General features: G+C 47.4%; 1 protein-coding gene across 5 annotated transcripts in view; it reads right to left on the reverse strand.

Moving 5' to 3' along the window:
* Nucleotides 1–26,533, reverse strand: part of NPHP4 (nephrocystin 4) — a 78,624-nt gene that overhangs the window by 42,344 nt on the left and 9,747 nt on the right. For all 5 annotated transcript variants that reach the window (XR_013226727.1, XM_077311192.1, XM_077311191.1 and 2 more), the window contains 6 exons: nt 20,488–20,660; nt 19,261–19,325; nt 16,606–16,755; nt 6,686–6,813; nt 3,554–3,735; nt 3,292–3,406 (listed from right to left, as the gene is read on the reverse strand). Coding sequence is in view for 4 of the 5 variants with exons in the window: in XM_077311192.1 (XP_077167307.1) it covers nt 3,292–3,406; nt 3,554–3,735; nt 6,686–6,813; nt 16,606–16,755; nt 19,261–19,325; nt 20,488–20,660 (813 nt within the window). In the remaining variant the exon portion in view is untranslated. The remainder of the gene's footprint in view (nt 1–3,291; nt 3,407–3,553; nt 3,736–6,685; nt 6,814–16,605; nt 16,756–19,260; nt 19,326–20,487; nt 20,661–26,533) is intronic.

Consider the following 26,533-nt stretch of genomic DNA (forward strand, 5'->3'; position numbering starts at 1 on the left):
ATAATTCTGTTTTGCAACACACAGGTGTGCTTTCCCAAGGATTTCTAAATCACAAGGTTGCAGCGATGGGCAAAACAGAAATATTTCCTCCAGCATATGCAGTAAAAAAAAAAAAAATCCAAAACATCCCCCCCACCACCAAAGAGTGATCCCCTTTCAGACTGTGCAGTGGACCTGCGGTAAAATCAGAACAGCAGTCCAATGGATGAGAACAAAGATTCAGTTGCCCTTCAGTAGCAAAAGGGAGCTCCTCCGCCAGGCATTTGGTTGAGGTCGACCCAAACCATCACTTCCAATTGGTCCCCCCAAGCCCCCCCCTCCTATGATTAATCTGCCCAACCCATTGGGTCCCCAGTAAGAGTTGAGCTGAGGCTCTTGCAATTTCACCATTTTCTAATGTTATTGTTGTGATCATGCTTAGATTATTATTGTTATAACAATATTACTGTTGTCACCTGTTACCATATGTTATCTGTATCTTTTCCTGTTCCCTGTAAACCGCCCTGAGCCTTCAGGGAGGGTGATATATAAATATATAATAAATAAATAAATACCCACCTTCTAGGAATTTGCAGTGATCTAAGAGGGCTCCGTGAGTCCTTAGCTCTCAGATGAGCTAACCACAGTTACCTGCGCACTGATTTCTGCAGTGACATTGCTAGGACTTCGATGTACTCTTCCCAGCCACCCTTCTGAAGGCCATGGACTTAAACCGGAGAGAAAGAGGCCCACACCTGCTTTAAAGCCCCAAGAACACAGCGGGCTCCCCTAGCCTGGAAGATGGCCCCTTTTGCGACTGCTTAGTGGAAACTGGCACTCTGTTATGACAAGACTACTTTCGTTGGATTTATGAACTACGAGAGAACCATCTGGCGCAGGTCAGGGGAAACGGCAAATTTCACATCGGCTTACCAGTCTTAAATAATTTTTAAAGGACTTAAAAATCAATTTGAACATATTGTGTAATGGATGGAAGCCTTATGACATGCGGTAAATCTTTGCAACGTATTTTCCTTTTTTTTTTTTTTGCGCGTTACGAAAATATTGTCGCCGTGCAAGACGGGAATGTCTCTGGATGACAGCAAAATTCCGGTGGAGGGCCGGGAAATTGTGTCCATTATGACACCTGAAATTAATTTCCCTGCAATAGCGCTCTATCATACGCGCTCTAGTATGTTAGGAGTAGCCTAGAGCAAGGGTTTATCTTTCTCATACGAACACACGCACATTTATATACCCGTTTTCTTTCCTTTGTGGACCTAATAAAACAAAAGAAGAATGTGGCTTTGAGTCACAACAGAGGTTGACTCCCATTCACAGGGCATTCCAGGCAAGAGATGAATGGAGGTGATCGGCCATTGCCTTCCTCCACATAGTAAATCCACATAGTAGCCTTGGTGGTCTCCCATCCAACCTATTGACCATGGCTGACCCTGCTTGGTACCCAAGCTCTGAAATTGAACATTCTGAGGTCTCCAGACCCCATCTGGATGTTATCAACCCGGATTCTGATTGGCTGCTGGAACTAGTGAGCAAGCTTTCTGAGAAATCCAGGGAAGATTTCTCCATGGACTGCTCAACTCCTCCAGGAGGTGAAGCTGCTATTTTAGGCTACAGGCTGCCTTTATTTGCTTGCTGTTTCTCTTTGCAGTACCCCCTTGAAGGCTGCATCATTAAACAGTTTGTATCTTCTCTATGCACAAAAATAAACCGCAAGCCAGAGAGAAAAAGACTAAAAGGGGGTCATTTGCCTATTGTCACAAGGGCCATGAATGGTGTTGCTACCCTGCGGCCTTGTGGCCAAAGCTTTTATGGTCTTTAACGATCAATTCAGTGGACGGAAACAGCTGGGAAGACAACTGGAGTGCTTGGCGGGGGAGGGGCTATTCATGTGGATGGCAAGCATGCCAGGCTTCCTGATTATTTCCCAAAATAATTAACACTGTGCACCAGGGGAAATCCAAATCCAAACTCTGCAAGCGCTATCGATCATAGACATTTTGTTTTGCGTTATTCTGCCCCTACTAGCCATCAGCAGACCAGGAATGAGACAGCGCTGTTCCCCTGCCTTCTGAGATTTCTATCGGCATTGCCCATATACATAAAGACTAGAAACTTGACCTTTAATAAAATAAAAATCGATATTCTGGGAGTGGAATTTGATGCCCAAGACCACATTTCTGCAACTTTTCTCTGCGTAACTGCAGCATATACAGGGCCATGAAAATATGAGTTATGCTTTTATTATACCCAACCTTTGTCCCCAATGGAGATTGACTTTCATCGGTTTCCACTCTTCCAACAACCTTGTGAGGAAGAGTAAGGCCGAGAGTGTGTGACTGGCCAAAGGCCACCCCAGTGCGCTTCCATGGCGGAGTGGTGCTTCAAATCTGGGTCTTCTAAAACCCACTACAATCCCTATCCCACAGTGGCTCTCTATATGCCATGTACACTAGTGCATAAGATGCCAGGTGATCTGGTGGTGTGTTGGGTGAGGGACTCAAGACGGCCTACTGAGCTTGTGTAGCAACACTCCTCCTAGCACTCTTCCTAGATTTCCTCGGCAAATCTTCAGATCCCTAGATCACGACTGACTTCTCCGTCAGTTTGGTGTAGTGGTTAGGAGTGCGGACTTCTAATCTGGCATGCCAGGTTCGATTCTGCGCTCCCCCACATGCAACCAGCTGGGTGACCTTGGGCTCGCCACAGCACTGATAAAGCTGTTCTGACCGGGAAGTGATATCAGGGCTCTCTCAGCCTCACCCACCCCACAGGGTGTCTGTTGTGGGGAGAGGAAAGGGAAGGCGACTGTAAGCCGCTTTGAGCCTCCTTCGGGTAGGGAAAAGCGGCATATAAGAACCAACTCTTCTTCTTCTTCACTGTTGACCGGTGCCATGAAGCAGACGTAGATAAACAGAAAAGACGTTTGCTATATTGTTTTTCCGGAGAAGACATGTATGGCTGATGATCTGTACATCCAAAAGGGTGGCCAGTACAGTCACAACTACTGACCATTCCAAGATGGCAGCTCAAATGGGACCAGTGGCCAGCCTTATTGCAGCCCTGGTGATAAGGCTGTCTGACAAGTGCAAAGAAAAAGATGGTAATGTCCAGACGGCCACACCTCATCAGACTGATCCCAGAAAGAAAGGGACAGATAAGGAGGAGATACCAGGAGAGTAACTCAAGGAAGACAATGTAGCTTTCTACAACGCTAATGTAGCCTTCATCTTGGTTTCCAAGAGAAAGAGACCAGAAGCCACAGAGAAGGTCTTGAGTTGCCGTTCCTACCTTGCCATCCACAGAGAAGACGTATTCCAGCTGGAAGATGACTCCGAAGGCCGGGTGACGGACCATCTCTGTCAAGTGGATGCGGCTTCGCAGGACGAGATCTTGTCCCTCCGAACTGTGTTTGAGAGCGCCCCAAAAGGATTGCGTTTAATTATTTGCAACTTTGTACACTGCCTTTTGCATTCCATGAATGCCAGAGACGATTCACAATTACACACGCCGTACAAGTCAGTCCAAGAAACTTAAGAAAATATTCTCTCACCTGGGTTTGGAACTGGCCCCTGGTTTCCTGTGCAAGCTTCCAAAACATCCCCGAGCCACCTCGGTCTCTGGTACCACTACCACAACCTGTGGGGGCTGCACGAAGCAAAAGCCGTTGTGCACGCCAATGTGCAGCCGCCGCTCCTGCACAGCGAGTGCGTTCCCGTGCAGCATCAAATTACTCTGCAGAAACCCAAGGAAAGGCCAAAGTCCTGTTATAAAGATAAGGAGCTCCTGCATCCCCACCTAAGGACATGAACCTCTGAAAGGCAATCAAAAGCAGCAATCAAAACTTAAGAGCCATCTTGGGGTACTGGTGAAGAGTGCTAGTTTCTAATCTGGAGAGCTGGGTTTGATTCCCCACTCCTCAACATACAGCCAGCTTAGGTTAATCATGGTTCTCTTAGAGCTCACAGAGCAGTTCTGTCAGGACACCTATCTCATATGGTGTCTGTTGTGGGGAGAGAAAAGGAAGGCAATTATAACTCTGAGATTCTTTAGGGTAGTGAAAAGCAGGGTATGAAAACCAACTCTTCTTCTTCACTGAAAATGGCCAAAGCTGAGCTAGTCCTGGGGTAGATCCTCATCCCTCCTTGGTGAGGAGTAGCTGAGGAGTAATGGCAGGGAAGGGGGAGCTGCCTGTTTTCTTCTCTGGCTTCTCAGCAGGCTCCGGAGAAAGGACACTGGGAAGTCAGTAGTATGGGTCATCAGAGGGCTCCAGCAGCCTATTTCGATGACTGGGGCACTTGGACCCACGTCCTGGCTTTGATCATACAAGCCTTGACAGATTTGCTTTAGCTTCCGAAGCCAAAAAAGATTAGGAGCCAGGCTTCAGGATTTTATACTTTAATGATCATATTGTCTCAATATGGGTACCACAAAACCTAATTTTAAACTTTTCACAGTTTCTTGTCACTTTTTTTCAAGCTATAACAAAAGCATCAGGTAAATCTAGGGTAAATCTAGTTGTCATGACAACAAAAAGCCAGTCTATATCCCTCACCTAGATAAACCGTGTACTTCTATTGAGAATCACCAAGAGGCATTCAGTCAATGAAAATACTATGTGCCACAAGGAAATTTCTAGGTGTCATGGCATCAAATGCCTGGGATTTGTGGATCGCCACCTCCTTGGAGGAATGCTCCTCTCCAGAGTGGGCTGGGAGTTACCAAGTCTTCTAAGGCTGATATTTGGGTCACATGAACACACATGAATACATGAAGCTGCCTTATACTGAACCAGTATCAAGGTCAGTATTGCCTACTCAGACTGGCTGTGGCTCTCTAGAGCAGGGGTAGTCAAACTGCAGCCCTCCAGATGTCCATGGACTACAACTGTAGGGCCGCAGTTTGACTCCCCCTGCTCTAGGGTATTAGGCTGATATCACCTACTACCTGATATTTTCACAAGAGCTGTTAGGGATTGAACCTAACAATCTGCATGCATTACCACTAGGACTGCCAAACTGTAGGTGGTACCTGGAGATCTCCTGCTATTACAATGGATCTCCAGCCAATAAAGATGGGGAAAATGGCTGCGTTGGAAGCTGGACCCTATGGCATTATATTTTGCTGAGGTCTCCATCACAAACCCTGCCTTGCCCAGGCACCACCCCCAAAATCTCCACATATCTCCATGGCCAGAGCTAGCTACCCTATCTACCACTCAGTCACAGCCTCTTCTAAGTTCTGGCATCACCCTCCTCTCTAAGACCATTTATGCACTGGGAACTTCACTGCCCCAGCTACCGTGCAGGAGCACAAATCAAGAGTGGATGAGGCGCACCAGACCAAATGCTCCCCAGTGTGGATGCAGGAAGAGGTGGGGCAACCTGCCATGGCTAAAACGTCAGCCTGCAGCCTGGCACGAAACCTCCAGTGCATAAACGGTCTAAGCCAGAGCTCTTTGCATCGGGAAACCCTCACGAACCCGCCAGCATGCAACAAATGGCAGCAGTGGTCCCAAGTGTTAATCTCCCATTTGAAAATCCAACTTCCAGCTCCCCACCAGCCAACCTTATTGGGGTTCACGGGAAACGGCCCGAGGTTACGGGTGCCAGAGAGGATCAATCGCAGCTGCATTTTGAACCCGCATCGCCAATGTGTTGTGGGGAACCGAGGATGGGGAGAGGAGGACGGGAAGTAATTTTAGGCAATACGTCATAAACTAATAAAAAATGAAATCTGCCCTAGAGTGATTGCTGGATATTAAAGTGTTTCATCTTCCCCCCCTTTGAAAATCCACTGCAAATCTGACAAATCAACAAGCCTTGTCCTTGGGGTCATTATCGGCTTCCTAAATTACAGCAGCCTGAAGATGAACATTAAAGCTTAGGAGTTACTCAGTGTGTCCATTAATCAAAACCAGCCCAGCCACAATAAAGCTCATTAGCGTTTGTTTATTCCCCCCCCCAAAAAAAAGAGGGGGGGGGAAATCTCCCCAGAAAAACCCAACAATGACAAAGCTGAGAATATCTGTCTCTTCATCAGAAGCAAAAACCAAGGCAATAAAACGACGCCTGTGAAAAGAAAAGGTCCCTCAAGCAATCCATATGGATGCATCTGTATTATGCAAACAAACACATTGTTATTGTCCAAGATAACGCCGGTCCCATTTCTCTTGGAAATGCAACAATGAGCCGGGTTTTCCTCCGGGCAGAGAAAACTATTTGTGTGCAACAAAAGCACAGGGTGCAGTTTTTGTGTGCAGAATTTCCCTCCCTGAAAATCTCTTTTCTTTTTCTTTAAGTTTCTTGCTCATATGGTTTTGAAAATATCTGGCAAATTCCAGCGCCAGGAGGACGTCTAGCAAACAGAGCTCAGAAGATGCTATGCAGAACAATTTGTGTTGGTTTCATTCGGAAAACCCTGCAGACTGAATTGGGAAAAACAGAAGCGACGGCAATTTGTTCCAATTACTTGGTTCGCGCGGAAGAAAGCTTCGAGTCCAGCGGCACCTTCAAGACCCAACAAAGTTTTATTTGGGGTGTTAAGTATTCGTGTGGCATGCACACTTCTGATCATTCATACAGGCCACAGAATTCAGTGTTTATAAACTCAGAATTCCTAAGCATGGAATATAGGAACAAGCCTTCTTAAATCGGCACACCTGAATGGTGTGTGTGGTGTGTACCTGGTCACTCATTAGTAAATCCAGCAGTTCCTCCTCAAATTTCTCTAATGATGGGTACAGGTGGATGGATAGCTTCTCCAAATACCATGTGACTGTCTTCATGAGCTTTGGTTTCTGGAGGAAGTCATCTGCAAAATGGAGCCAGAGGTTAGAGCTGGAAGGAACATCTGCCCTTTTTCAGGCCTTAAAAAAAACAAGGGCCCATTCTGCACATGTCAGATAATGCACTTGCTTTTGCAGCTGTGTTTTCCTGTGCAGAGCAGAATAATCTACTTCTAAAGTACACTGAAAGCACATTATCCAACACGTGCAGAATGGGTCAAGGATCAAACGTAAGCTGTGAAAAACCCATTCTTTGTGGCCTTCTCATCCAATACAAAAAAATTATTCAATGCAAAAAAACCTAATGCTAGAACAGTCCTAGCCCCTGCCTGAAGGCCTCTGAGGAGGGAGCACCTTCCATCTGACAAGGCTTGTCAAAGTGCTCTTACCATTTGGACGTTGTTGCCAACATTCAACTCAAATCTGACCTCCTGTCACTTAAACCCATTAGATCTAGCCTTGTCCACTGGAGTAGCAAAGAAGGGGACTTTTACTGATTTTCTTTTGTACTGTATTTATTGCTGTTACCCATGGGATAGCGCACGTAGAATTTGCAGAGCACCGTCATATTTCCCTCTCGGTCTTCTCGGCTCGAAGCTGAACAAAAGAGGTCCCTTTAAACTATTCTTAAGAGTTTGTTTTCCAGAGAGGGTCCTCAACCTTCAGGCATAGGTCAACATTCTCCGAAATTGGGACTGATCTCCAGCTTACGGATATCAGTACCCTTGGAGGTGATGGCACATGGATCCCACATCCTTTCTGAGCTTCCTTTCCTACCACAACTCCTCCTTCCCTGGGCTCTACACGCAACTCTCCAGGGATTTCCCAACCCAGAGGGAGCAACTCTGTTTCCAAGCCCTTGAGCATCTTGGCTACCCTCCACAAAACCTGTCCCTGTCTGTCTACAGCAGGGCTAGTCAAACTGCAGCCCTCCAGATGTCCATGGACTGCAATTTCCAGAAGCCCCTGCCAGCATTCGCTGGCAGGGGCTCCTGGGAATTGTAGTCCATGGACATCTGGAGGGCCGCAGTTTGACTAGCCCTGGTCTACAGTGTTTGTTTGTTTTTTTAAATGCAGCACCAAGAAACAGGACAAAGCTCCCAAGAAATACCAAAACGTTAGCAAAAAGTTATGATAGCCTGGGGGGAAAAGCGAGTTTTTTGATGCACACCCAGAAAATAAAAAATACCAGGACCGGAGAAGCAAGGGCCTAAAATGCTATTATAAATGTTCTGGAGTGAGGCTTGATTTCTGTACCCTTCAGAGTTGCCGTGAGAGAAGCAAAAATAAAGGTGTGACTGAATGGTAAATTCTTTCAGCCGGGGAGATTCGCAAACTTATTGGGAAAAATCCGACTTTGTAACCCTTAGCATCAGCAATTCAAGAAAATACTATTGCTTAAGGAACCACGGTGATTTCCCCCTCTTACGGGTCAGACGTTAGTTGTTTACCTATGAACGTTTGATGCTAAACGACTCTTATTTCTCGAGATCATCTGGGAGAAAACGGTCAAACAGTCGCAGCCCTTCTTTCAAAAAAAAAATAGGGATTTCAATCGAAGGGTCCATTTTATATTACATAAAAGCCTGGTCATCCCAAGGGCTTGCAAAAAAAAAAGTTAATGAAGCCAGGGACAGGAGCTAAGGCACTGCTTTTGGAGAACTAATAAATCCCAATGGATTTATAAGGCTGTGTGGGCTAAAGATCTAAAATTCTAGAACTGCCATTTGGATCATCCAATGTCTCTTTGTTTCCTCCTGATGAAAGAACTCAACATAATATGGTCCAGATGGCATCTGAATCTGTCATGCAAACATTTTCAAACATTGGAGATGTCAGGCTGTTTATAGTGACTTCCTTCCTTTATGGTGGAAGTGTGCAAAAAGCTCCGGGGACTCCGGGGAATGGCAGAGGACAGGAAGGCCTGGAGGATCATTGTCCATGGGTCGCGATGGGTCGGACACGACTTCGCAACTAACAACAACGAAGGGCAAAAAGCCAAATGTTGCAAGGTTCGCTAGGACAAAATTCAGCTGATGTTTATCTTTCTTATCTAAACACTTCTTGATTCACCGATGAGGTTCCTGAATATATTTGTTTATTTAAAACACTTATATGGTTTGATATATCTACATTTAATATTCAATTTGAAGCGTTGTAAAGAAACTGACTTAAATGAGGTCTGTCTTCAACCCTGTACTAGGAAAGTAACACGCAGCTTTCGGATGCTAAGAAACCTGCTGCATGAAGCCCGAGCAAGAGCGGAAATTTGCCCAAGGCTCCCCAAAGCATTAAATGTTATATTTTTTAAGTCTTATTTCTAACAGAATTAATCACCCCTCCCAAAAAGAGTTAAAATTGTGACTCTTATCTGAGTTGCATCTCAAAAATGCCTCAAGTATCAAACTGTACCATTCAATCATTTGAGGAAAACTCATCAGGAAGGCAAAGGAACAGATGTTCTCCCTTTGGGTTCTTCCCCAGCAGGTTGGGAGAAAGTTGCATTTGAACAAATTCCCTTTGCAGTATCTTAAGCCAAAACTGGCAGAGAAACAGACAAACCAACCAACCAACCTCTGCTTTTCAGGGCCCCTAACACCATTGGCTAGGTTACCTCCAAGGACACCAGCTGGATTAAAAGTGAGAGAAATTGTAACCAGCCATACCGGCCGTGCCAGATCCAAAGCAAACCAACCAAGTCCATGCAACACCTTTCCACAAGGGCCAATCAAAACAACATGCGCTGTGCAGGCTTTCGAGCACACTAGAACATCAGATGTTACACAAGGAGAATTGCATATGGCATTCGATCACAGCACTTACACTCTGGAAAGAAGTACTAAACAATGGAAGGTGGAAATGACTGACACCCTGGCTGGGTAGGCAGGTAGAATTCCTGGGACTTGAAAGGTTTCCTTGGACCACTCGGAAAACAGCTGAGAGGGATTGGTGGAAGACGGGCCAGCCAATGGTTATTAGCCAGGATCCTCCATTGTTAGAAAGTTGAAAATCAGGTGCTGGAGATACCAACAGGGGATCCTCTCAGCTGCATCATTTAAGCCTCCAATGGACTATGGTACAGACTACAGCAAAAGCCAGAGCAGCATAACAAAGAAAGAAGAAATGGACGGAATAAGCCAGCCCGAGCCTCCTTCCTGCCTGTGCCATGCCACCTACTCAGCAACGCACCAGACAGTCCCCCTTTTCCCCATGAGATTCATCCATCTCTATTAAGCTCAAGGAGGCTGGGGAGGGGTGACGGCGCGACTCCGTACATGGCCAGGAGTGACTTTGCTCCAAGCGACAAGGTTGCTAAACTCGTCGGCTGGAAAGTTCCCGGCCAAATGGCAGCCGGGTGGGTGACTGATGAGCCTGTCGGCAGGGATGGCAAGGAAATGGGGAGGAAGCAGCCACAGGAGAAGAACTCTTTCAGGTACGGCAGGACCGTGAGCAATCGGGAGGAGAATGTGCGATGCTGAACCAACGTGAGATACTTAATCATTCCCAACAAGGAGACCTACCTGGAAATGCACACTGTTCCTTGTCACAAAACTCATAAGATTTTGGGGTTTTCTGGACTAATACCCATTCTTGGGCGCACTCTGTTTCCTTTGGGCCCACAACCCAATAAGCGGCTAATATATCCAAATATTTACCCAGTCCCGCCCTCTCCCCGCCATTTTCACCATGCCAGGTTGGACGCATGAGACATCATTTCCTAACTGAACAGGCATCCCCCTAGTAAGACGACATGGACAACTCAGCCGTGACTTCTCATTTTCCACGGGAAAGGGAGGCTGGTGATTCAGCTGAAGGAGGGCGGGACTCTCCCTAGACAAGGACTTTGTATAATAATTGGTAGGAAGGGCTCCATCCTCCAGGCAACTTGGCCAAGGAGAAGCCAAGAACCTTAGTCAAGGGATACAAACACGGTGCCCATGGGTGCCACAGGGCCCCATGTCTTCCTTGGTGTACTGGTTAGGATCGCAGACATCTAATCTGGTGAGCCGGGTTTGATTTCCCGCTCCTCCCCCACATGCAGCCAGCTTGATGACCATGAGCTCACCACAGCACTGCTAAAGCTGTTCTGACTGAGCAGTAGTATCAGGGCTCTCTAAGCCTCACCTCCCTCACAGGGTGATTTCTTGCTTCTAGGGTGATATTGCTCATTTTCTGAAACCTACAGCAACAGGTTAGAATTGTTTGCTGCTCCGTGCCTGCAGCATCCGAACCTCACCAGCCCAGAGGGAGAGACTGATGGTCCCAGGGAGGGAAGAAGAGGCAGAGCGGCTGCTTCCCGGATTGCTTTTCTAATGAAGAAGCAGCAGCCGGTTTTAAGATTCTTCTCCTTCTCCCCCAGATCTACAACTGAGCATTATTGAACAACACTGTGTACTTAAGAGACACAGACCAGGCTATCAATAAAGCACCTGGCAATACAAAGAAATAATACACCTCTAGCTGGCAGAACAGTTTAAGAGCTGCGGGAGTGGTCGGGAACGGGGGCCGCTAACAAATCAGCTTTGCCAACACTAGAATCTGCTTTAATTCAATTTTGGGAACTAAATATACCTTCTCAGTTTCATAGGAGCTGTTATCGGAAGCTTCAGTCTATCAAATTATAGGGTACATTTGGCTGAAAGTGCCCATTTGAAGCCAATTTCAAGCCTTCGGTTCCTTTACGTCCGGTAACCAAGTAGTATTTACTGCTGAGTCAGCCAAGTTAAGGAGAACAAACAAGAACAGGAGGGCTGGAGTTTTAACTTTGGAGGACAAGGCGTTTCTCTGAAGTAACAAGTCCAATGTAGGCCACCTTCATTCTCGGAACTTAGAAGTAAAGCCCCACTCTAATTACGTAATCTCTACTCCAATCAGCACTACACAGGGTATAATATCACCTACATCGATGACACTTTGCATAACCCTTTTCTAATTTAACTCTTGACACCCACAGGCCAGCCCAAACAGATAGGTCATCCAATGATCAGATTTTGGTGGGTCTCCCATTGGAAGGGTTTCCTTAACTGGGAGCAGGCAGTGAAAGCATCTCTATTTGAGCCCCTGCCAAGACAACCTGATCCACAGGTATCCACGGGGGACCTCCAAGAACAAAGCCATGGCTGAAACCAATTAAACCCATTTGTGGAATAAACAGAGGACAGAAGGCTTTCTCTGTGGAGCTTTTGTCTGACCCATTCAATGCCTTCTAAGACAGGGGTAATCAAACTGCGGCCCTCCAGATGTCCATGGACTACAATTCCCAGGAGCCCCTGACAGCGAATGCTGGCAGGGGGCTCCTGGGAATTGTAGTCCATGGACATCTGGAGGGCCGCAGTTTGACTACCCCTGCTCTAAGATATAACCACTGAGCGGCATCCAACCTCTTCCGCATTTCCATTGGCGGAAGAGTGAGCCGCGACTTCGGTCAGTTCCCCGCTCACACTGCAGATCCACCCTATGTCTCCTATACTGTTTCCAATGGTCCCCAAAACCCCAAGAATGACACATGGTGGGAAGGCAGACAAGCTAAAGGTTTAAAGGGCCAGCTCCAGCAGGAAAACAAGACAGCAGTCAAGTCTTGAAGAGCCAAGTTATGGAAAGTTTCTCACTCACTTTGATTCCAACCAAGAGCAATGGCCAGCCCTATTCGAGGGCAAAGGAAAGGGAAAGAGATTTTTTTAAAGCTGGATACCTACCTCTTATCTATACTTAGAGAGGGATGTGTGCAGGTCTGTGTGCATAGGTTTAGCAAAGCCAAATACCCCTGAAGTGCCTCCATGCCTTTGTAGGAAACTCAAAAGAGCATGTCGATCTTTGCTGGGGGCAAAAACGCAGCAGCGATCTTGACTTGGGCATTGTTGCCTGCACTGGCAAAGCCCATGTCACTCGATAAGCTTTGAGCAGCATCTCCCTTTGCCGTTCTTGCAGCTGCATCTTTGCTGGGGGACTCCTCTTGCTCAGGTTCGATACTCATCCCATTACAGTAGCCTGGGCAGTCCTGCGCCACTGACGGACCCAGAGGTTCCAGACCTGAGGTCAGTGATCTAACTGGGACGGTGCGCACCAAAGGTTTCGGAAAACGTCCTCCAGGTGTAAAAGGAGAATGTACCATCAGCCCCTGGGACCCAAAAACAGTATGGCTGGCACACAGACGTTCTGGCCTCCCCGTTTTTATGCCTCAATTTATACCCCGCCATGCCCACATTGTGGGATGCAAGACCATTTCCACTCATTGCCACAAGATGGAGCAAATTCTCCATAGTCATGCTGATGGATGAAGCTTTCTTTTGCTATCAATCATCTATCTGGGGGAGGGAAAAAGAACGCTAGGGGCCCTGTCCAGTTTGTGGACCTGAGAATATAATCCCTGCTCCTTCAAAGAGTCCACAGACAGCAAAGGATTCATAAGGTTCTACCGGGAAATCTTTCCACTCAGGATCTAGCGCACTCATATAAGCATATTTCTGGCATTCGTTGACGTTGGTTTTCCTGTGCACACTGGAAGAAGAGTTGGGGGGGGGGGGGAACTCTCTGTATTTTCCTGACCCACTTCACAGAGCCCTGTTCCCCTCGCTTTAAAGCGCATAAGGTAACTGTCATATAATGCCAGGAGCTCTCTCTTTCACAGGTTACTATTTTAACAGTGTACACAGCATCTAAGACTTTTTTTTGAAGGGTACTCCTGAAAAATGTAACATGTGAGCAAGGGGGAAAAGAAGAGGCTTAAAAGGAAGCGCACTGCACGGGTCAAAGTACACGTCCCTTCAGAGATGTCAAAGCACATCTCCCGGCATCATTTCAGTATCAGAAAGCAGCAGAGAGACGGTATTTGTGTCGAATACGGAAGGGCACGTAAGTTCGGATTCCTGCATTTATACAGGGCGGCTTCATACTGCAGCCTGATTTTGGCCACCCCCATTGTCTTCTGTGAAGGCTTCAAAGTTTGAGCACACAAGCCCCAAGACACTCACTAGCTAGACTCCAGCCTAGGGCTACAGTGCTGCTCGTGAAACCGCTGGAGTCCCTGATATAAAAGGCCACTGAGAGCCGGGGGCGGAGCTTTCAGTTGCTGACGCTCCCGGTGCTCTTTGGAGAGCCAGCTTGGTGTAGTGGTTAGGAGTGCGGACTTCTAATCTGGCGAGCCGGGTTTGAATCTGTGCTCCCCCACAAGCAGCCACCAGGGTGACCTTGGGCTCGCCACAGCACTGATAAATCTGTTCTGACCGAGCGGGAATATCAGGGCTCTTTCAGCCTCACCTCCCTCACAGGGTGTCTGTTGTGGGGAGAGGAAAGGGAAGGCGACTGTAAGCCACTTTGAGCCTCCTTCGGGTAGAGAAAAGCAGCATATAAGAACAAACTTCTTCTTCTTCTAACACCTCAACCAAAAATGGTCTCGTAACAGCCCAGTGGCCCTTATAGCAAAATGCTTTGAGCAGTCGCCCTAAAATGTGCCATGCAAACAAAAGGCACTGTGCTTCGTACCACTGCAGGCCTCCTTGCTGATCTTTTATTTTATTTTTGCGGTATAATAAACAAAGTGGAACTTGGTCAGCAAAGATAGCAGCGAGGCCAGCAGCTCTAAGCAGGCCGCGGCGCCTGGCTCTGGCAGATGCTGGATCACAGGAGCCAGCCGAGAGACTCCTACAGCAATCCGTGGGCTGTAAAAAATCCTCGCGGTAGCTCTGGTTAAAAGCCGAAGCTGTGCTGTGAGCCGCCGCTAGAGGTGATTGATGGCGTGTGTGTTAACATACTAAAGGAAGGTGATTTCTGAAGATGGATAATGCTCCCATTCAGCACGGTTGGCTACAAAGGGAGAAAGGAAACAAAAGAGGGGAGAGGGGAGGGAGGGAGAGAGGGAAAGAGAAAAACTCTCAGCCATAGGAACAGAATGAGAGTTACATGTAAACCCTAGCTTCTTTCTGAACACTGCAGTATGCCAGGAAGAAGAAAAGCACTTAGAAAATGTGGCTTTATCCAGAATTTTGTTACTCGCAGCATAAGTTGGATCCTATTGAGGATTTCTGCAGCAGAAAGCACGGGGGGGGGGGTGATTTTTACCAGTTTCCCCCTCACATTGCAGACTATTTCTCCACTAATGCTGTTTCTGGAAGTCCCCTAGTTGAAGGGCATTGGGGGCTGGAAAGGGAAGGGGGAGGCAAGAAGGCCTGTGGAAATCCTGTGGGTTGTTGTTGTTGTTATTGCTGTTGTTAGCTGCGAAGTCATGCCCGACCCATTGCGACCCCATGGACAATGATCCTCCAGGCCTTCCTGTCTTCTACCATTCCCCGGAGCCCATTTAAGTTTGCACCTACTGCTTCAGTGACTCCATCCAGCCACCTCGTTCTCTGTCATCCCCTTCTTCTTTTGCCCTCAATCGCTCCCAGCATAAGGCTCTTCTCCAGGGTATCTAAATATCCTGTGGGTATCCAAACATAGGACCCATTGAGCACCAGGCCAACCTATGTATGTGTTTATGAGATCCAGAGAGGCACTATAAACATTAACCTTAGGTCACTGCAACCAAAAGCGGAGCACTGAGAGTTTTGAAACTGTATTTCCTGCACAGAAATCATCAAACGCACAGGGCGATTTCCAAATCACCAAACGTACCGAGCAGTTTTAAACCGAACTCCATTTAAAGACAAGTGGGCAACATGCTGGAAACATTGAGTTTGAACCAGGGACCTCATGACCTGAGTCTTAGCCTAGAATAGGCTTTCTCAACCGGGGTTTCGTGAAACACTGAAGTCTCTTGACAGCCTTGGAAGGTTTCCCTGAATGGGTGGGAGTTAATTATATATGTAATATACAATTTGTTAAATATTTATCAGGTGATTTCACCATATATGGTCATGTTGACCCCCCCCAAATGGCCAATGATGGGCGGGGAGGGGAGGGGCCCCAGGTGGGTGTGTACACCTATGCTTTATTTTGCACAATCCCACCCCTTCTGAGGTTTCTCAAAGCCTGAAGAATGTTTCAGGCGGGTTTCTCAATGGTGAAAAAGTTGAGAAAGGCTGACCTGGAGAGCAAACAAAAAGCAAAGTCGTCTGGTCAGCACTTGGCTGAGATTTCACCCAACTGGACCCTGGATACGGTAATTGTTCCCAGCAGAAGTAAAATTGTTTTGAACCACGAGAGCCTTCCAGACTGACATCTTCTTCTGGTGCCTTGCTATCCTGTCCCATTTCTCCCAGGAGAGGGAGGGAGGGAGGAGAGGCAAACATTGTGTGTGGGGAGGGATGACTCAGCATCAACAGATCAATTATTTCAAAAGTGTCTCTGCCGCTTCTCTATACGCCTACTCTCTAGGCCTTCCATCTTGCCTTCAGGATAATGGGCACTTGGCTAGCCATGAATAATGCTTGAACAAACAGTAAACAAAAACAAATGCAACGGAGCCAGCAAAGGATAGAACCGGGAAGTCCTGCAGTCCAGGCACAGCCTAAGGAGGCAAATTTGGACACTGCAGGAACGGTGACTTGCCAACCCGTTTTCAGGCAAATGGTGACCAAGAGCCCCTTGCTGCAAACAAGCATGTTTCGCGTAAGACGGGCTCCTTCAGAGAAAAAGGCAACCCTCATTGTAAAGCATGGCTCAGCTCTTGCTGTAAGTGTCACGGCCTTCCCAGAGCTACACCAATTGTGTCACAGCCCTCCCAGAGCTACACCAATTGTGTCACGGCCCTCCCAGAGCTTCCCTGTTTTTGAGGATTCTCTGAGCTTTCAGATGTTGCAAGAGCCAAAATCACAACTTCGCACAACCATATAATGAGTGGTGAGCAGGAATGAAGCACATGGACTTTAGCTTGAGCCTACCTTCCTGAACCGTCAACACTCCGGGGACTCTCTGCAGGCTGGACACGAGGGTGTTCTCCGGAAGGAGGTGATAGACGGTTTCCAGGAGTGGGTGTGGTTGCAAGGCACACCGAAGATGGCCGCCGTCCACCACGGTGAGGTACATGTTCTCTAAAGACAGCAAAGAGGCACCGTTTAAAATGCAGAGCTAGAGGCAGAGAGGGAAGAACTCCTGGAGGCTTTTAATGATTGAGCAAAAGAGGTCATTTGGACAGGATACAGCCCTGCATGTTAAGCTACTCTTTGCCAAAGGCATCTTGCCTACCCATTCTTTAAAGCAGGCTTTCTCAACCAGGGTTTGGGGAAACCCTGGGGTTTCTTGATGGTCCTGGAAGAGTTTCCTGAACGGCTGGAAGTGAATTAATTTTTTTAATACACATTTTTTAAAAACGTGTCGATCAAGTACTCGGTGATATGACCATATCTGGTCATGTCGACCTGCCCACCCCTTCCCAAATTGGCCAATGACAGGCCTGGAGGGGTGGGAAGGGGAGGGGCCCCGGGTGGGCATGTACACAGCTCTGCTTCTCAACCATATTCTGCATGATAACACCCTTTCTAGGTTTCTCAAAGCCTGAAGGATGTTTCAGAGGATTCCCAATGATGAAAAAGTCGAGAAAGGCTGTTTTAAAGGGGACCCGTCTCTTTGTAGCATCCGCAGACTTTCTCGATGGTCTCTCATCCAAGTCGTAAGCAAGGCTGACCCTGCTCAGCTTGTGAGATTTGACAAGATTGGCTCTCCAGGTCGGGGCACGCTCTGCTTTTGGCAGGATGCAAAGGGAGAGAGTTTCCTCGAGGGAGAGCGGCAGGAAAGCCCTGCGCAGCAGTCCTGAATTAGTAATGGCATCCCACTTTGCTCGGGCGTATTGATTGGGCCGGGCCCTCCAAGTGGGACTCATGCCTCGTGAAATATTCACAAGTGGAAAGTGCAGCCTTGCAAAAAAAAAAAAAAAAAAAACGCTGACAGGAGAGACCCTTGTCCCTCCTAAATGAGCCTGGCTCTTCCCTTGACACAGAAGGATGGTCCGGAAAGACTTGTCCAGAATGGAGAAACTGAGCAGAGATCCGTTGGAAAATCCTGACTTAAAATCCGGTTGCTTCTCAAGATTTGAATGACTGTTCCTCAAACTTTGGATTTATTTTTTAAATGAATTTAAATTTCATTTGTGGACTGGAGGAGGCTTACTTTTTGAATGTGCAATAGTAGGTCCATGCATGATTCACAACTGAGTCCTAAGCTGACACCCTGTAAAGGCACTGAGGACCATGAGAGCCGGCTTGGGGAAGTGGTTAGGACTGCGGACTTCTAATCTGGTGAGCCGGGTTTGATTCCCCGCTCCTCCACATGCAGCCAGCTGGGTGACCTTGGGCTCACCACGGAACTGTTAAAGCTGTTCTGACCGAGCAGTAATATCAGGGCTCTCTCAGCCTCACCTACTTCACAGGGTGTCTGTTGTGGGGAGAGAAAAGGGAAAGTGATTGTAAGACTCCTTCTGCCTATAAGAACCAGCTCTTCTTCTTAGAAAGGTACACTGTAATTCCATTTCAGACAGTGCTGTCAGCGTTCTGGGCACGTCTCCTGATTGGAAACAGGCATGTCTAGAACAGAGACTCCTGCAGTGATGCAAAGGGAAGCTGCCCGAGGCTGGATAATTCTACAATGTTTATGTTTTAAATGTGTGTGTGATACACAGTGTTTCAGTCACATCTGAGAGAGAGCCCAGGAAGAATGAAACGTCCTTAGAAGGCAGAATGAAAAGCAGCAAGATTTCTCTTACCAGAACGAAAGGCAGGTTCTTCCGTGGCATGGGTTAGCTTGGAGCTAACGGAAGCCTTTCATTCTTTCTTTCTTAAGGCGTGTTAGCGGGGTCTCTCTAGCACATACCGGCGCAATCACTGGTTTGGACACTGGATGGGACAAGTGACAATCTCGAGAGGCTGCCTCTTTTCCTGTTTCATCTCCTGGCTTTGCCCTTTTCTCTTAAAGCAAGCCCCTTCCTTTCCTCTCGTTCCCACTTCTATGGCTTGCACATGGCTAGAATAAGGTGACCAGATTGTCCCGCCTTTGGAGGGACATCCGGGGGCACTTGGCAAATTGTACTTATGTTGACATTAATATATATATATATAGGGCCTCTTGTGGCGCAGAGTGGTAAGGCAGCCGTCTAAAAGCTTTGCCCATAAGGCTGGGAGTTCGATCCCAGCAGCCAGCTCAAGGTTGACTCAGCCTTCCATCCTTCCGAGGTCGGTAAAATGAGTACCCAGCTTGCTGGGGGATAAACGGTAATGACTGGGGAAGGCACTGGCAAACCACCCTGTATTGAGTCTGCCATGAAAACGCTGGAGGGCGTCACCCCAAGGGTCAGACATGACTCGGTGCTTGCACAGGGGATACCTTTACCTTTTTTTATATATATATATATAACAATACTATTTTTGCGTTCTATGCGTTCTATGAAGATTTTTGTTGCTCCATATAGACCAAACTTTAATCAAGACCCACCCACCCCTTCCCTGGTCAATGATGTCCCGCTTTACCAATGTTATAATCTGGTCACCTTAGAATAGAGCAAATCTAATGTACAATAAATGATAAAAGCCACTTTGGAGACTTACTTTCTACTGGCTCCTGGAACAGCGGGTGCAACAGGGCCCGGGGGGTCCCGTGATACAGACTGAGCCTGGGAAGAAAAGGGGCAGTTCATGACATGGAGACATTTCCCAAGTGTAGAAAGGCAGAGTTTACCTTCCCCCCCCCCCCACACACACACACACCGATCCCCATAAAATACTGCTCCTGTTTGATAGGGGACCCTGAGGAATGGAATGAGAGAAGTCTGGGAGGAGAAGAAATAGTGGGAGATTGCTGGCAGGGGCTCATGGGAATTGTAGTCCATGCACATCTGGAGGACCACAGGTTGACTACCCCTGCCATACAGGATTTGCGGTCTCCAGGGAGTCGTTGCCTTCAGAGACATGGCCGTCAAGATATGGCCTTAACTGGGACGGCACCCTCTTTAGAGAACAGCATTTCTGTGCATCCTCACTTAGTTACTTTAAGAGGGGCTGGGCTCTCTGCTTAAGAAACAGAAACAGGTGGAGCTTGCATTGCAGTGGAGAAACGCAATGAGCTATGAAGAAGAGTTGGTTTTTATGCCCCACTTTTCACTACTCAAAGCGGCTAACAATCGCTTTACCCTTCCTCTCCCCGCAACAGACACCCTGTGAGGTGGGTGGGGCCGAGAGAGCTCTGAGAGAGACTGCTCTGTGAGAACAGTTCTAAGAGAAATGTGACGAAGCCCAAGGTCACCCAGGTGGCTGCATGTGGGGGAGGCAGGGAATCAAACCCAGCTAGTCAGATTAGAAGTCACCACTCTTAACCTCTACACCAGGGGTAGTCGACCTGTGGTCCTCCAGATGTTCGTGGACTACAATTCCCATGAGCCCCTGCCAGCAAACGCTGTCAGGGGCTCATGGGAATTGTAGTCCATGAATATCTGGAGGACCACAGGTTGACTACACCAAGCTGGCTCTCATGGAAGACCCACAGCAGTCTGCCAGGTTATGCATGAAATGTGGGGACACCTATTCTGAATGGCAACACTCTCCAAGTTAAGGGTCCTTCCCAATGTTTTCTGAGACCCTTAGAATTGAACCACTCCTGCATGCAGAGAGTGGACTGAGCCATTGAGCTACGGTCCCTTACCCAAAGAAGACTATGGGCAAAATATCCTCAAAGAGCTCTTTATCATCACCAGCACCATGGCTGAACAACCCGTGGGCTGCATGGACATTTCCCAAGACTCCGCCATACGCCCCAGTGATCCCAAAGGAGGAAGATACCCTTTTTCCTTCAAGCCCAGATGCGTTGGCTCGGACTTGCTGTTAAATAAACGCAGGAGTCCAAATCCGCACGAAAGATCCTGGCTGGTCCCATCCCGTCTCCTGATGGAAGCCACAACTTCCGTGACAAGGACGATGCTGGGATGATCCAAAGATGTGTGAAAATAGACAGTCTGAAGAAGAGGGGAGGATGGAACATGAACGTCAGTTTCGGCTTTATGGCAGTGTGGGACTGACTTCCTGCAGTGGTATTCAAAATGGTGTTAAAAAATAACCCGGAGGTTCCTTAATAAGATAATTATTAGTGCAGGATACTGAAAGACAGCTGTTCCACCAGTACCGACCATATTCTACAACGCACGGACTCAGGGGGATCACTGGGCATGATTTACATACACTGCTTTAGTGGACACTCTATGAACTATATGCAAACCCTAAAATATGTCCAAAGACTCTCACTCATGCAACAGTAGTCCCCAAGCAGGCCTGGATGGGTTTCCCCAGCAGATGTAGATGTGAAAAGTATTCCTTATAGGACAAAGTTTTAAACCCAGGCAGAGTTTCACAACAGCCTGTTATTCTGTCTTGGTGGACTGGATGGGCCCCTTGCCCCTCTCCTTTCGGACATCTGAAAACTGACTTCCATTCTTCTGCCGGCTTAATAGGATTCCGGGCTAGAGGGGATGCGCCTTTGACCGGTGAGACTCAAAGTCTTTAGCAAGCATGGAAGGGTAGGAGGTGACAGGAAGGATGAGGCAGAGTGCTATAGTGCAGAGTGTTATAATGCTATAACGCCTTTGTTCAATGTATCCCCCATGTTGTATGTAAACCGCCCTGAGCCATATGGAAAGGTAGTATAGAAGTATAGAAGTAGTATAGAAATCAAATAAGTAAATAAGTAAAAGGCTAATTCACTTTGTAGTGCTTGCTTTCCCTTCTAATTTGCTGAGTCTGGGCACAGAACGGATTTGACTCTTGGCATGCTGGGTTCTCCCTTTCCTGTTCAGCAATACCGCAGACTTCCCAATGGGAAGGCCACCTCCTCCTCCTCCTCCTCCTCTTCATGTCCTTCAAGTGACAAGAAATGAAGCAAAGCCAACCAAAGTCCCTTCCTGGCAAGACATGAGACCAAGACGAGCCTGTTGTCACCTTCATATCATTTACTGGTTTAACCTCTGGTTGCTCTTACCTCTCAGGTACATATCAGGGCTTCAGTCATTTGAAGCCAGCAACACCCGTCCCCTGCGGGTGACCCTGAAACTGGAATCCATTCAACGGGCCACAGGCTTACCTTACATAGCATCTCATATGGAAGGACAGAAATAGCAGTCCAAATCTCATCGTAAGACTGTGCTTTTGGAAGGCTCTGCCTTCAATGGGAAACTTTTCCACATCTGCTGACAAACCCCTGCACAGCTGCCACAGCTTCTGGCAGTTTCCCTCCCTGGGATCAGTTTTCCTTGCATTCATAAGGTATAGGAGCTAAGTTTACTATTAAGCAGGGCAGTTTAAAATATATTGAATAATTTTTTTTAACTCCAAGAAGAATCTCTGCAGTACACAGGTGTGGCACCAGAAGTACCCATTCCACCCATCACAAAAGCTGGTTCTTGAGAGACGTTTCAAACGTCCTGCTGATTGGCTGTCATTGACTCTGGAAGTTTCAATGGAGGGACCTGGTGGTCTGCCAACACCCTGGGGATCTATGCTCTGCTGCATTTTGTGGCAAACCAACCAGGGTGCAACCCAGGAGACTCCAGTTGGCCAAGTAGCCTGTGCATTCCCCCTGATCTGATAAAGGGTAGAGAAACATCTGTATTTGATTTGTCCTCCCTTCAGGCAATGGTCATTGTCTGCCAGGCTGCTGGTCCTGAATCCTACTAATGCAGAAACTTACTTAGCCTACCCACCACCTCCTAGATTCCCCTCTGGCCTCAGATGCAGAGACTCAAGCCTCCTGCTTCCGATCTTCCACAATCTCTGCAGCTAAGCATCATGCTATGGTCTGGGGTCATCCGTGACCTGGTACAACATTGACCTCTGCAATTGGCTTTCAAACAACAGTGAATGTATGAAGATCCCTTACACTAAGTCAAACTCTTGGCCCATCAAGGTCAACACCACCTGCTCTGACCGGCAGCAGCTCCCCCGGGTCTAAAAAATATTTCACTTCACCTACCATCTTTTGGCTGGAGATGCTGGGGATTGAACTTGGGACCTTCGGCATGCTGTACCAGTGCTCTGCCACTGAGCCCTAGCTCCTCCCACCCCAGGTACTAGAAGCCTGCCTCTTCCGTTTTCCCCATGGTTCGGGCTCTGGCTATAGCCATCCACTCCAGTTCCAACAGTGGAGGTGTAGAACAGACCCTGCCAATCTGCACTCAACTAGGGCCCACTCACAGCCCTGGCCTGCCTCCGGCCTACATTACCAATGGCGAGCCGTGTGGCTGCTGTGGCTGAGAAGGAAAATTGAAAAGGACAGCAAAATCCCATCCTATCCACTCTAGGTGGGTGGATTTGTCCAGGAGTCTCTCCGTGGTTCTGGGTGCAATCTCTGGCAGCCCAGTGACGGAGCGGCAGGTTAATCCGTCTATTAAAGGGTCATTATGCAGGTGTCACGAGCAAAACATTTACCGCAATCACGGACTGTCAGGGGAGGATAACGGAGAGAGGCATTAAAACATCGGCCTGGAGAAATAAATCGTTATTCTATTATCTTTTATTACAAAATGATGAAAAAAATGGCCGGTAATTCCTGACAGGCAGGCAAAAAAGGCAGAGTTATGCTCTGGTCCCCAGCGCTGCAGACTCCCCCTCTGACGGGGGATCCAATGCCCTGCTAAGTTTTATCACTATCTCTGGAGATGCTAATATTGGTTTTGCCAACATATGTCACTCTGCGGCACAAGGGCCGCCACCAGGCTCTGATGCAAGGACGCCTGGGAAGTGCTACAGCAAGGGCTCGAGAGAAAAAAGATTAGCCATTTCCCTCTGGGTCAGGAATGCCCGTTTCCTAAATGACACCTGGAACAGAGTCAGCGTCAACCGGTTACAGAAAGGGAATATTAGCAACCACTTAAATTCAGGGTGTCGGGGGGGGTGCAATGGTTAGCACATTGGAATAGGATCGGGCAGACTCGGATTCAAACCCGTGTTCTGCCCTGAAACCTACTGGGTGGCAGTGGCCTAGCCTACTCCGCAGGGTTGTTATGAAGATGAAGGCAGGGACCGGAGAACTGTTCATGACATTCTGGGCTGTTTGAAGGAATGATGGGATAAAGAGGAGAGGAGAGTGAGGGGGGAGAGAAAAGGGGAGAAAAAAGCTCCCTAAGAATCTCTGTTTTCATCTGAAAATTAAACTTCTGGCCCTGGATGAAGCTGGATGACCTAACGGCGTATTAAAAAAATATGCGTACAGGACTACACAAAAGGCCTGGATTGCTGGCCATTCACCTGGACCTGGTTCACTATCAATCCAAATAAATAAAATTATCTGGATGTCAAACACAGGAAAGCCGTCCTTTGAACAGTTCGGACGAGTACTCATGTTTGCCTTTAACAAAGCGGTTGGTTGCAGCGTAATCCCCCATCCGAGCTCCATTGTGTGAATCGTTTAACGGTGGCTTTCCTAGAAGGTAAACGAGGGGAATGTAATTATGGGCTGGGGCACCTCTGCAAACCTCTCGGAACAAGTGCTCCTCAATTATCATCGGGTGGAAATAATAATTGGATAATCGTTCGGATACGGAGCTATTCATTAGCTGGAAGAGAATGGCCGGGAAGACAAAAAAAAAAAAAAGAGGAAGAAGAAAAAGAATCAAACTGAGACCAGCAAATAATCCAAGCAAGAACCCTGCTTGTGTCAGATGAGACAATGTTCTCATACCCTCTTTTGGAGCAGCTTATCTGGATGTGAGAGCCTCTTGTGGCGCAGAGTGGTAAGGCAGCAGACATGCAGTTTGAAGCTCTGCCCATTAGGCTGGGAGTTCAATCCCAGCAGCCAGCTCAAGGTCGACTCAGCCTTCCATCCTTCCGAGGTCGGTAAAATGAGGACCCAGCTTGCTGGGGGGTAAACAGTAACGACTGGGGAGGGCACTGGCAAACCACCCCTTATTGAGTCTGCCATGAAAACGCTGGAGGGCGTCACCCCAAGGGTCAGATATGACCCGGTTCTTGCAGCATAGGGGATACCTTTACCTTTTTATAATAACAGGAGGTTCCCATCATCGTCTCCCTAAACTGTGCTATATTCCGAAAGATCAGCCCTGCCAACAGTCATGTTTCAAGGCTTCCTGTGTCCCGCACCGTACACTGCCCTGCAAAACTGAAATGCCTGGTGGCTGAAGTTACTGCTGGAGTAAGCTACTGCTATTTGCAAAGATGGGGAGCTCAGCAATACCTAGATTTCCCACACGTATGCGCTGATGGGATTCTCGCTGGCAACGCAACGAGCGGTGGCCGCAGTTTTTGCTTGCTGACCAGAATTCTAGCTCTGCTGACGGGTCTGTTTGCTCATTAGTTTAACCCCTCTCATGAGTACAAGGCTACTGGGATAAAATTCGGTGTGCATGTTCAGGACAGAAGTCTGCATCCTGAACCTCCACCCCTATGTTCAAAGATTTGGGGAGAGGTAGGGGGGAAAGGCAAAAAAAACCCTATTGTCTGACTTCAAAATTAAAGCTACTGGACACACTCAGGGTATAACTATATGTTGAAAATGCACATGACTGTTCAAGCCCCCATAATTATATTTGGGAGATCCAAGAAAGTGGTAAAACATACAATATTTACTCCAATATTAGGCTAACCTTTTATCCCCAGGAATGCCACCCAACCCCACCCCCCACCCCAAAAAAGAGAGGGGGGTTGCCTTACATCTACGTACAAGTTACAGTGATGTCCAGTAAAAAAACACATTTTTGGTGTACAATATATATATCTTAGATGGGAATATTGGATCATCACGCTGACCTGGCTGGAACAGGCAGCGGGTTGGAGAAATATGCCACCTCTTGTCTTTTGTCTTTTTAAAACTATTGTATATTTAAGGGGGTTTCATGGGGTTTTATACTGTATTTTATTGGTTTTATATTGCGAACCGCCCCAAGACGGCTTCCCGTGACGGGCGGTATCGAAATGTGAAAAACGAATGAATGAATGAATGAATGAATGAATGAATGAATATATTCTTCTATTCGGGGAATACAGTATTGTAAGATGCTTGCTCTCTCTGTCTCTCTCTCTCTCTATTTTCTACTGAAATATCCTAATAAAATTTGGTATGTGAATGAATGGATTCCTTGTTATGTATACTTAAAACAAATCCGCTTGGAGCTTAAATACCCGATGAACCAGCAGAGCTCATGTTGAGAGGAGGCAAAGCGACAAAATGTACAGTAGTACGAAATCAGTATTCTTGTGCTGTACTCATTTCAAGGTTATCCAAAATTATCGCCTCCTAATGGACGCATCCAAAATAGGGGAGAGGGTGAAGACTTGGAGGAAGTGTCCAGAGGTGCTTCACCTATGCCTCTACAGAGGAGAAGTTAATACAGTGTAGGATCACCCACCAACCCTGCACCATTCTTAGAACAACAGCGGCCTCTGCTGCCTAAGCATAAGCACAGCATACAAAGGAAGAGACAGAGACAGAGAGACACCAATTAACTCATTACCCAATCTCTAGACTACTTTCTAAAAGGCCCTCTTTGCATGGAAATACATACAAACAAAACCCAATTGCTATTTTAATGGCCTGCCCTTCAAAGACAAATCATAAATCCTCCGGTACAAGAGAAGAATTTGGGGAAGGGGCATGGCTTGGTGGTAGAGGACACAAAGAGTCGGAGGTTCAGCCCATGGTCCAGTTAAAAAGAGTAGGTGGTCTGAAAAACCTTTAGCTAAGACCCTGGAAAGCTAATACCTGTTCTCAGCAGACAATTCTCAACTTGATGGCGGATAGTTTCAGAGGGGAGCTGTGGTGGTCTGCAGTAGAGTACCTAGATTCGAGTTCAGAAACACCTCTGTCAGATGCATAAGGCCGGTC

This window comes from Paroedura picta, chromosome 15 (genome assembly GCF_049243985.1).
Source record: "Paroedura picta isolate Pp20150507F chromosome 15, Ppicta_v3.0, whole genome shotgun sequence".
Lineage (NCBI taxonomy): Eukaryota > Metazoa > Chordata > Lepidosauria > Squamata > Gekkonidae > Paroedura > Paroedura picta.